Here is a 12,509-nt window from a genome sequence, read left to right as displayed (position 1 = left end):
TCCTTATAGGCCCCCTTCAGATACTGGAAGGCTGCTATGAGGTCTCCACGCAGCCTTCTCTTCTCCAGGTTGAACAGCCCCACCTTTCCCAGCTTGTCTTCATACAGGAAGTACTCCAGTCCCCTGATCATCCTCATGGCCCTTCTCTGGACTTGTTCCAACAGTTCCATGTCCTTTTTATGTTGAGGACACCAGAACTGCACACAATACTCCAGCTGAGGTCTCATGAGAGCAGAGTAGAGGGGCAGAATCACCTCCTTCGACTGGCTGGTCATGGTCCTTTTGATGCAGCCCAGGATATGGTTGGCTTTCTGGGCTGTGAGCACACACTCATTTTCTCATTGACCAACACCCCCAAGTCCTTCTCCACAGGGCTGCTCTGAATCTCTTCTCTGCCCAACCTGTAGCTGTGCCTGGGAATGCTTCGACTCAGGTGTAGGAACTTGCACTTGTCATGGTTAAATATGAAATCTTGCCCCCCTGCAAAACACAGGTGGAAGCAGGGACTGTGTAGGAAGGTGCACACTTTTGCAAAAGCAAAAGTAACAGGGCATTTACTTACGGACAAGACAGAAGGTTGAACACAGTTTTGCCTGTTACAGCCTCTCATGTTCAAATGTAACTAGTGACAACCATGAGCTGCTCGAAATAATGACAGACCTAGAGAGCATGCCTTCTTACAGATTAGCTTTTCATATTACAGCTAGAAGCTACTTACTATGCTAAGGTGAAAGTATACCATAAATTTGCTAAATCAGTTATCTTTTTTGAAAGCTGCTGTCCTGGGTTCAGCTGTAACAGTTGTTTTTCTCCTTCCCAGTAGCTGGTGCAGTGCTGTGTTTCAGCTTTAGTCTGAGAACAATGCTGATAACACATAGTTTTTTTTAGTTGCTGCTCAGTAGTACTTACCCTGAATCAAGGACTTTTTAGTCTCTCATGCCCTGCTAGTGAGGAGAGGCACAAGAAGCTGGAAGGAAGAAGAGACAGGTCACCAGACTCACACCAGCCACAGGGGTATTCCATACTACAGCACATCATGCCCAGTATATAAACCAGGGGGAGTCACCCAGAAGGGCAAACCACTGCTCAGGTAGGGCTGTGCATCAGTCACCAGGTAGTGAGTAATGGCATTGTGCATCACTACTGTTTATTGTTTTGGTTTTGTTTGTAGTTTTTTTTCCCCTTTTCCTTTTTAGTTTTATATTCTCTCCCCTTGTTATTTCCTTTATCATTATTATTAGTAGTGGTAATAGTAGTGGTTTTGTATTATGCTTTAGTTATCATACTGCTCTTATCTCAACCCATGGGGTTTATATTCTTTCAATTCTCTTTCCCATCCTGCCCAGAGCAGGGTGGGGGAAAGGAGGAGTGAACAAACAGCTACATGGTGCTGAGTTACCAGCTGGGGTTAAACCACAACAGCTGCCTTTTTACCCTTCAATTTTTTAACAGTTTTAGTAGTAACATGTTCTATGCAGCTGAGAAGTTTAGTCTTTTGCCATTGATTTATTCCTCTTCAAGAATACAGCCAGCAGTGTTAAACGATCTGCCCTATTGTACCACCTAGTCACCTTAAATAAATAGCAGATAGCTAATGCATGTTGTTCTACTGCTGGGGCATTTTGAAGCCTGCAGCAATTTGAGCACTCAAGTAAAAAACTATCATGACACTTGAACAAAAATGCTTTTTCCAAAGTCGACATTAAGACATACTATTATTATTGGGATTTTGTTTTGTTTTTCTTTCAGACTTTATCTGCTACTTCATATCTGAGAGTTTTGAAAGACATCCTGAAATATGGCATAATCAGAAATTTGAATGTGCCCCTCAGACACATTCTGCAAAAGTAAAGTTGCAGTGTTGCTTTCCGTTACAGGGGTTTCTCCCTCCCCCCAACCTCAGCTCAGTCTTTACTAATGACTGAAAAACAGTAACAAAATGATAAACTGTTGTTAGAAGATAAATCCTTCCCCTAGCATAAGTGTTTACTGTCAACTGAAAAAATATGTCCTTGCTAGTATGTCAAAGGGGAATATTGTTCTTTCAAGTTTTAACTCCTGCATTTAGGAAACAGTAACAGCTACTAATCTGCAATACTGAGCAGTAGAAAGCAAGCCATTTCACACTTTAGTTGGTAAATACACGGGAAAAAGGATACACTGAGAAAAGCTATCATTACTTGAAACTGAACTCTGCACAAACTAATTCTTGTAGGAATACAGCAAAATTCTATACAAAGGTGTGTGTGGGAATAACCAATGCAACTTGTTATAGATGTAAGACTTTGTAACCATTAGGCTTCAAATGCATTTCAAGAAGGGCTGAAAGCTGGGGCTTAAACCACATAAAACAGTAGGTACCAGAGTGACCAGGAGAAGAAAAGCAAATTTTATCTTCAATAGCTCCAGAAACTCAGAAGACAGCAAAGAACACAGATCACAAGTTTCCTTCTGGCTTAGTCAAACATCTCCTAGCATGCAGTAGTTTTCACTAGAAGTAACATTTATTCAAACAGCTGGCCTAGAATCACTAGGACATAACAGCAATATATACCTACAAAAACATATGAAAGAATAAGCAGTGATAAGACAAGCCACACAGGCAGCATCTGGACTCAAGGTGGAAGCACTATCTTCTGCAAGAGTACTACCTCTACTAAAAGCACACAAGACATCCCTCATCACTAGAGAGCCACTGCCAATTTATAAGATCCAACACATTTACAGGCTTCTTATAAGTTACTGCAATGACTGACAAAGAGTGAGTTTTGATTTATCTGTAGAAAAGTGCACGAAAATGTATATTGCATTAATACCCATCAAAAAGCACAGTATCTGCTGAGCAATTCAATGATGTTCTGATTCACTATACTGAGAGGTCCCTTACGCTTAGCCTTATGAAGAGTTCCAGTTTTAAAACATCAAGTCCTCACATATGCTGTATATTGAGATCCGGTTAATATATGGATAAATGAACTGTTTAACCATTTTAAAAATAGCTTGTTTCTACAATGTCAGTACTAAAAACTAACCAGGCAACTTAACTGAATCACCAGAACAGAATGCAGATTTAGCAAAGCACACTTTTTTCTATCTTATTTGTGAAAACAAATCCTATGAACTTCTGAAAGGTCAAAGCAGTGTTGTGCCTGCAAGAGACTGAAAAACAAATGGAAGTGCAAAGACAATCAAATGCTATATTGAGTAACATAAGATGAGGGAGTTCCTTCATCTCCACCTGTCTGCATGACTCATGACCAGACATGCAAAGTGCAATAAATTATGCCATTTACTATGAAAAACCACAGTAAATGCTGCTACGTCCTTCTCAGTAACATTAAACAGCAATATGTAGAACCAAAGAATAGTAACTACAGAATACAATAGTAACAGACTTAAGACAAGTCTGTGTTAATAGTGCTCTGGAGCCACACAAGGCTTGTTTGAAAATGTAACTCCATTTTTCCTGCAGTCCAGACAATAGGACAGTACTCCAACCACCAGCTAAGTACTCCAGTACTCTGCTGTTGTATTTTTTCCAACAAGCACATAAAGTTCAAAACTACTTTATTAACTTTGCGCTGCACCACACTGAGTCCTTAGGCCACATCAGAGACTGCACTGTAACAGCTGCAGAGTACCAAACAAGGACTACCTTGAACATTGAAAAGCTGATGTTTAGAACAACCCTCCACCTCACACCCACCCCCAGAAAAATCTATGCTTAAAAGTCTTAAGCAAGATGCTCCAGAGAAGAGATCAAACAGTGACCATGTAATAAAATATAAATTTACTTCTAATCCCATTCAGTTTTTATTCTTGATTTCATCTTCTAATCAAGTTCTGCACAAGGCATCCTACTGGCAAAATACAGTTTAGGCAATACCTTTTGTCTACAACCCTGCCCAGATCATAAACTGTCACACTGCCAGAACTCATTCCCTATCTCAGCACATCACTAAGCAGCAGCTAGCAAGAGCCCCTGCCTCTCACAGACTTAGCACACCACAAAAGAGCTTCAGATAGCTCCTCCTTTAGCTGCCAAACTACTCTACTCTCTCACACTGACAGCACTCAAAACCTTGCAGGAACTTGTGAAGGGTAAGAGTGGAAACTAAGAAACAGGACTGCAAACATGAAGCACACTGTAAGGGCTGAGAATAACAAAGGCATGACATTTCCATCAGCTCTGCTCTTGACACACACTAACATGAGCTAGGAGTCTGTGTACTCGTACAAGAGAAATAAGGAAAACCACAGGTTAATAAATTCACGTGTTCTAGATGCAAGAAGCCAGTCACACAACACTTTCCACTGCTTAAGACACACAGTACCTTTTTCCCTTGATTACCATAAGACTGCTATAAAAGAGCAAGCATATCACAGAACATGAGGTATCAATAAAACAGTGTTTCACCCATACTTTGCTAAGAAAAGACCTGCTGCACAGAAAGTAAAAGGGGCTAGAGCACATCCCATACAAAGGCTAAGAACATTGGGCTTTTCAGAAGAGAAGGCTGTGTGGAGACCTCACAGTAACCTTCCAGTATCTGAAGGGGGCTTACAAGGATGCTGGAGAGGGACTCTTTATCAGGGACTGCAGCGATAAGACAACAGGTAAGAGGTTCAAACTTAAACAGTGGAAGTTCAGATTAGATATAAGGAATAAGTTCTTTACTGTGAGAGTGGTAAGGCACTGGAACAGGCTGCCCAGAGAATCTGTGGCTGCCCCATCCCTGAGAGGGTTTGAGGCTGGGCTGCATCAGGCTTTCAGCAACCTGGTCTAATGTGAAGCATCCCTGCCCACGGCATGATCTTAAGGTCCTTTCCAACCCAAACCTTTGTGCGATTTTATGATCCCACAGCCTCAGTTGTTTGGGCAGATTACAGTACAGCATTGTCACCAGGTGTTTGCTCAGACTCTACACCAGAGGAGAGTACTCAACCAAGGAACTGACATCAGAGAGTCCCTCCTAGCATTGCATTGACTATGCATATACATTGCACACACTGAATTATGACCAGTGTTACTGAACTATTACAGGTGTTAACAACAGGCTTTTAAAGAAAACTGGAGGATTTTACAAGCATATGATTATCCTAATCAGAGAAAACTACAGGAGCTCTGAAGACAAGAAAACTAAGAAATGTTCTGAAATTGTGAGGCTGAATTCCACAGTTTGTTTAGCTAAAACTCTGCAAGCACTCCTGGGTAAATGACAGAAGCAAAGACCTGAAATCCTGAAGAATATTCCACAAAGGAAAAAAAAAATAAAAATCAAGCATTTCTTTTCCCTGTGTACAAGTGAATTTGCACTTAAGACAGTGGGCATTAAGAACTCATGCCTTTTTGTAAGGATACCAAATTCATTGCTGTTTTTACCTGTACCTGTAATTGTCATTTACCTATATGCCATTTTTACCTACATTTCAGGAAATTAGGTCTAGAAAATGCATACTAAGTCTTACTAAGGTACATCTTCATTTTTAAGTAGCCTGTTGACAGCTGCTAAATCCATCTGCCTTGCATTAGTAGAAAGGCTGTGCTTTTTAAGTGCCTGAACAAGGGCAGCTTGATAGTTAGACTTCATACCATTTTACCTTCCCTTACATTTAAAAGTTAAGCTAAAATTACTTCATAATTACACATGCTTAGTATTAACAGTAAAATGTTATCTGCTCCTTTTAAATACGCAAAAGCCTTAAACTACAGGTATCTAGAGCAGCCAGTAACAATTCAGTTATGATGCACTGGGAACAGGATCTCCCACCTACTGTATAATTAGCTCATGTGGTAGCTTTGTACCTTGTGTTTACATATGTCTCCGTCAGTCAAAAGCATATAAGTGTTAACAGACCCCAGAATATCTGAGCACAATGACTCATTCCAGACAGATTCTTTGGTTAGGAAGCAAGGGTAAGTGACATTCATGCCCCTGCATCTCAGATGCTGCTCTCCTCAACAGGATTCTCACATAAAGAGACTCTTGCGCAGCATGTTTTAAAATCTTCATTAGCATCAAGGTTGAATTTCTCTACCATCAGTAGAAGGATGGAACAACAATCAGCTACTTTAAGTCTTGCTGAGAACACTTTCAGTATTTTTCCGTTAGCTGAGCAAGTAAACTTCATTTGCTACTGTTACCTTAACAGCAGGTTGTACCCATGAACTGCATACTTGAGTATGGCCAGCAGGAACCTTCTGCAGTTCAGGTCTCTACCCTAACTATTTCACAATTAAACTTAAGTAAAAATCGGTACGTGACACAAACTTTGTTGACAGTACAGTGCAAGGAATTACTTTCATAAATTCCACACCACAGGAAAAAAACATTACTGAAAACCATAGAACAGCCTTTTAGAAACGGGGCTTCAGACTCCACCCATAAAATCAGTAAGTAAACTCCACGGTGCCTCCCTTCCCTCCAACAAATCTTCCACAGGCCAGGAGGCCCTCAAATTCAACTCATCTCAACCCTAAAGTACATAGACAACTTCAAGAAGCTGCAGCACTGCTATAATGAAGTCTTTAATGTACTCCAGTGTTGCAGATGTGACTGGAAAGTGAATATTAAACAGTAGGGTGGAAAGTAATTTGGTCCAAATCCACAGGACGCTCTGACAAGTATTTGGGCCAAGATGGCAGAAGCCATCCTTGATCCCTTTGAGTTCCAACAAATGGCATTGGTGACCCAGTATACAGCAGGCTTCTTGAGTCTTAAAATTTCCTAGTGGATCACATCAGTGGGGCAGGGTCTGGAACTCTTGATACTACCTGCTAATATTGACAGATAGGTTAGAATTTCTTTTTCAAGGCCAGGTTGGATGGGGCTTTGGGCATTCTTCACTGCTGAGAAATGGTTCACCTATGTGTTTTATTTCACTCACCAGTGAAGATACTACCAGATTTCTTAGTGTTCCTACACTAATGCCATCTTACCTGCCTGGCAAACAGCTCTCAGTTCCAGCATACCATAAACAAAGTCAAAGGCAGACCTATGCTTTCCCCCCTTAACAAATTTCATTTGCAGTTTAGCCTTTATGAAAGTCCATTTCAGCTTTCACTGAAAAGTTCAGGGGAGTGTAGAGGTATTACCAGGTACCTAATACTCATGAGATTTCACTTAACCAATAATTACTGTTTTAACAGGAATTAAATGAATATAATTATGCAATTCATGCTAAATCTTACTTCACAGAAACTTAGTAACAATCCCTGTTCTGATTTGTAGAAATAAAAGGAAAAATTTGCTTTTCAAGAACTCCCTGTAGAAAACCTGAAAATGAGTAAGAACAAGACTGGAACTAGAGCATTCTCTCTCCAGTGTCCACAAAACACTATGTAATCTTGCTCCAAACTACCTAAACCAGAAATAAAAATATAGTTGTAAGGTCAGATGCTACATTTCTCATTTATACTAAAACCTTCTGAATAAAGGCTGAGGCAGTGTTTTTGCTGGCAGCTGAATGTATGCCTCAGAGCTGAGGAGCCGCTCTCTGATAAAGCGGAAACACCAATTCTATCTCCACTCCAACACTGGTTGTCCTCTTCCACTAAGAGCACAATTAAAAGTCGGGATTCTTCTTAGGCACCACTTCATGCTATACAGAATACATCACATCTTCAAGTAAGTTCTTCCATTGTCTTGCTTCATTTTATTCCTGGGGAAGGAGTCTTTAGACACTACGCAGAAGCAATGTGAGCTTCTAGCACATAAAACATCAAAACTATCATGTATATATGCAGGCAATTTCCACATCGATTATTAAGAACTTGAGGATCACTTCTGTGTATCTGCAGAATTGCATATTTTAACTGGAAAAAGCATGCAATCCTTTATATAGAATCATAGAACAGTTAAGGTTGGAAAGGACCTTAAGATCATCTAGTTCCAACCCCCCTGCCATGGGCAGGGACACCTCACACTAAACCATCTCACCCAAGGCTTCGTCCAACCTGCTCTTGAACACTGGCAGGGATGGAGCATTCACAACTTCCCTGGGCAACCCATTCCACTGCCTCACCACACTAACAGGAAAAGATTTCCTCCTTATATCCAATCTAAACTTCCCCTGTTTAAGTTCTAACCCGTTACCCCTTGTTCTGTCACTACAGTCCCTAATGAAGAGTCCCTCCCTAGCATCCCTATAGGCCCCCTTCAGCTACTGGAAAGCTGCTATGAGGTCTCCACCCAGCCTTCTCTTCTCCAGGCTCAACAGCCCGAACTCTCTCAGCCTATCTTCATATGGGAGGTGCTCCAGTCCCCTGATCATCCTCCTGGCCCTTCTCTGGACTTGTTCCAACAGTTCCATGTCCTTTTTATGTTGAGGACACCAGAACTGCACACAATACTCCAGCTGAGGTCTCACGAGAGCCGAGCAGAGGGGCAGGATCACCTCCTTCGACCTGCTGGCCACGCTCCTTTTGATGCAGCCCAGAATACGGTTGGCTTTCTGGGCTGCAAGCGCACACTGCCGGCTCATGCTCATTTTCTCATCGACCAGCACCCCCAAGTCCTTCTCCACAGGGCTGCTCTGAATCTCTTCTCTGCCCAACCTGTAGCTGTGCCTGGAATTGCTCTGACCCAAGTGTAGGACCTTGCACTTGGCATGGTTAAACTTCATGAGGTTGGCATCAGCCCACCCCACAAGCATGTCGAGGTCCCCCTGGATGGCATTCCTTCCCTCCAGCATATCAACCGAAACACACAGCTTGGTGTCATTGGGAAACTTGCTGAGGGCGCACTCAATCCCACTGTCCACGTCATCGATTAAGATGTTAAACAAGACTGATCCCAAACACCGACCCCTGAGGGATGCCACCTGTTACCGGTCTCCAGCCAGACACTGAGCTATTGACCACAACTCTTTGTGTGTGGCCATACAGCCAGTTCTTTATCCACCGAGTGGTCCATCCATCATATTGATGTCCCCAATATAAGGAATGCTAAACATATTAACTCAGGTCTGCAAGACAGATAAATGCTTTGTATAGCCATCCCACTAACTGATGAAGCACCTGTTACCTCTTAGCTATTTCCTGACCTTTTGTTCCCATAGTGCAAAGTAAAAGACCTTTTGTTTCAAAGCACAGAGGTCATTACCTAAAGAGAAGGCAGACTTCTTTTCTGCATCAACCAGCCTTCAGCTGAAGACAGCAAGATGTGGCATCAGCAGAGTCTAGTTCCCCTGGTGCCCCAAAGCACATTCAGTACTGTTCGCGTTCAGTGAAAGAGCAGAGATTACCAAGACAGTAAGTTCAGTAGAGCCCAACGGAACAAAATCAGTGCTTTCAGTGGCCAAAGATACCATGCTGAAGCACAGTACTTCAGATTTAACCATTCCAGTACCTAACAGCTTAAAAGCAAGCCACCTGCTATAGGAAAAAGTGCTGGTCATTCAGATTGAAAGGGCAGGCAAAGCAGCCTTCCTTCATAAGCATGGAAGTCAGCCAGAGACTATTCAATAAGGAGGCCAAAAGAACAGTGTTGGGCTTTAAGCAGGCTCTTCGCTTGACTCATTTTGTGCCCCTAAATGGTCTCTAGCTCTGGGACAGTAAATTGTCACAATCACTGACTGAAATGAGGAACTGCCATGAAGCATGGCCTAGTGCATTTGTCAAAACAAAGGTGTATATTTTGGCCACCATCTTTGGTAAGTCTTACTCTTCAGGCAGAATGCCCTTGTTTGGGGGAATTCACTTTCAAATTAACAAACTGTGAGTACAATACTCAGTAGAAAAGATCAAGACTTTAAAAAAAAAAATTCTTGCAGTCTCAGAACTGCAAGCTAAAATTGTGTTCCTGAAAGCTGGATATTTGAAGACTTTGGAGTGGAGGGGGGAAAAGCCAGGAAATCAAGTACTGAAGTCAACATTTCTGAACAAACCCAATAATATGTTGACGCAACTGGTACATCAATGTTTTTTGAGAAGTCTTGGAGTTGAAAAATGGAGATGAGAAATTGAAATTTGCCAGTCATCCTTTTATTCTTGTTTTAAAGTGCTGGCATCCATCTGGTAGTTCTTTCAAAACGTAAAATCTGGTCTAATATAGTCAACCTGCACGCACCAGCTATTGCTAAAATAAAGTACTAATACATCATAATGTAGTTCATGCTTACACTATACTGATTCAAGTAATCATCCTCAAGAAAGCAGCTGAAATGCTGCAATACAAAAGCAGCTTTGCCTACAAAGTAAGGTAGTCTGCCCTCTTCACATGGTACAAGTTTAATTACCTACATCTGTGCAAAAGGAAGTTTTGCATCAACTAGGACTAAGGAAATCATTACTCCAAATCTTTTCTTCAAAAACTCCAAAGCTCATAAGATTTAAATACCCTGTTAGCATTTACAGTACTCAAACAAACCTGATTAACTGCAAACACAATTTTGGGGTGCAGAATCTACATAATGAACTTAAGTTCCTTCCAGCTAGCAACACCAGCATTACTTTCTTCTGCCTTTATTCCATGATTTAAGTGCAAAACACCATTTGACAGCTCACAGCTTCGAAAATGAAGATACAGAAAATTCCAAAATGAACATACCTGTTATTTTGTCCCTGACAAGCTTGCAGGATTCTATCTCACCAATGCTGCCAAAGAGGCTCTTCAGTTCCTCTTGTGTCATGTTTTGTGGAAGGTAGTTGACTATTAAATTGGTCTTGCTGTCTTCTGCATTCCCAGAATCAACTGGTGATGAGCAGTTGTTTATGGTGGTTGAACCATGGGTTGTGCTATTGCAAGTTGGTCCATTAGACAGTTGTGTTTCCATGGCAGCAATTACCTGCTGAAAAACAGAAAACAAGATCAAAATTCATATTTCACCATCTATTAGGAAAGTTCAGACAAGAATCTGCAGTACCTGTCACTAGGCAAGGCCATATTCTGCCTCTATAATGCAAAAGGCTCTACTAATACAGAAGGATTTTTAACTAAGGCAAAGCAATACTTCAAAAAGCTTACAGGCAAATAAAATTGCCACAAAACTTTCTAGGATCCTTCTTAATGAAGTCAGCAGTCAAAGCTTAGTTTTCATCAACCTGCATTCCCTACATTTAGCAGCATCACAGCCTTTCTAGTTACCAAGCAGAACTGGTCTGTTGCAAGGATAAACAGTTCTATTAACTTACAACTAGTAACTGAAATTATATGAAATATAGCTTTTAAAGTTACAGCATTTGGTTATTTTCAAGAAGAGGTGGGTGTTAACTGTATCCTAAGCCTATTTCTCATAAGCAATAGCAGAACGCAAAAGCACAAAAATTAGCAATCGAAAGGGACCTGGAGATATATGGATGTGCTGGGATAGAAAAACTCCTCCTTGGTAACCTCTAGGTCAACCTTCTGTCACCAAAGATTGTAATTAGGTTTCTAAATGCTTTTGGTTAAACTAACAATCCCTGGTTCTCACGTCTTCCCTCCACCTGCACCCTGAAAAAAGTTAAATATTTGATACTTTAACTTGAGCTACTTTTATACATCAAAATAAGAGAGTGATCACCACTCCAGGAACTATCATGTTTCACCCCAAAGTAACTGACTATATGATTAGCAGATACAGTAGCAATCACTTGGAGAACTGTTAGGATTTGCCCACAGTATACCACTGCCATCTCAGTCAGTCACTGAATGGTAACAGTTGATAATTAAATGGATTTTTAATTGCAGACTAATACCCAGGCCTTGGTCAGCCTACCTACCCTGTCTGAGACCAGCCACGTAACACAACATCCAGCAGGAAATTCTATAAATTAATTTTCCAGTAATAAACATTTCAACATAGAAGCACGACTCTGCAAGAAGTTCACTAAAAATATCCAGCAGTCACCGAAATTAAACCTCATACTGAAATTTCTAGGAGGACTTCTCACACAAAGCCTACTGTAATATCACAGTGAAATGTCAAGGACCTCTGGAGTTTAAGTGTCCTGTTCAAAGCAGTATACCCTGCTTAGGTCAGCTGTACTCAAGGAACGTACATTTAAATTTCCTAGAAATATACAAGAAGCTAAACTGACTGTCTTTAAACTACAATTCAGACATTCCTGTGAACACACTTATATGTTTTGCGTACAGAAGTATTTTCCAAGATGTTACTTCAGCACAACACAAGAAAGGGAAGATGCATCTATTAAGAACATTTCATATAAAAATCTGATCTAGTTTTCCTGAGGAGCTAGGAACTGGAACAACAGTTCCTCTGTGACAAACTCCAAGTGGTAACCTGCTTCTGGCACTGATAAAACAAGTCTGCTGAGACGATGAGAAAGTAGATGATCCTAATTAAGATAAAATTACTTTTCAAAACACTAGTATATCTGGCAGAGCTAGTAGCCACAAATGCTGTGCTCTGACTGAGGCTCTCTAGAATTGCTTTTCGCACCCTCTCTCTCTCAAATTTGAAGTGTTCATTGATCAAAATTAGCAGGATTTAGCAAGGACAACAAACAATCCTCACTTAACTGCACATTTGTTTCTGTGTTCAGGTGGCAAGAATGAGAGTCT

At 41.0% G+C, this 12,509-nt stretch overlaps 1 protein-coding gene across 13 annotated transcripts in view; it reads right to left on the bottom strand.

The window, feature by feature from the left end:
• Nucleotides 1-12,509, bottom strand: part of ELAVL2 (ELAV like RNA binding protein 2) — a 100,086-nt gene that overhangs the window by 42,424 nt on the left and 45,153 nt on the right. For 8 of the 13 annotated variants that reach the window (XM_062604355.1, XM_062604356.1, XM_062604359.1 and 5 more), the window contains one exon: nucleotides 10,551-10,791. In XM_062604355.1, the coding sequence (XP_062460339.1) occupies nucleotides 10,551-10,791 (241 nt within the window). The remainder of the gene's footprint in view (nucleotides 1-10,550; nucleotides 10,792-12,509) is intronic. The other 5 variants (XM_062604357.1, XM_062604358.1, XM_062604362.1 and 2 more) reach the window with 1 other exon arrangement.

The sequence above is a fragment of the Pezoporus occidentalis genome, unplaced genomic scaffold, assembly GCF_034315485.1.
Source record: "Pezoporus occidentalis ecotype Australia unplaced genomic scaffold, CSIRO_AGI_Poc_V1 ctg86, whole genome shotgun sequence".
NCBI classification, from domain to species: Eukaryota; Metazoa; Chordata; class Aves; order Psittaciformes; family Psittacidae; genus Pezoporus; species Pezoporus occidentalis.
The sequence above is the reverse complement of the archived record's forward strand: the minus strand, read 5'-3'. Positions and strand labels throughout refer to the sequence as shown.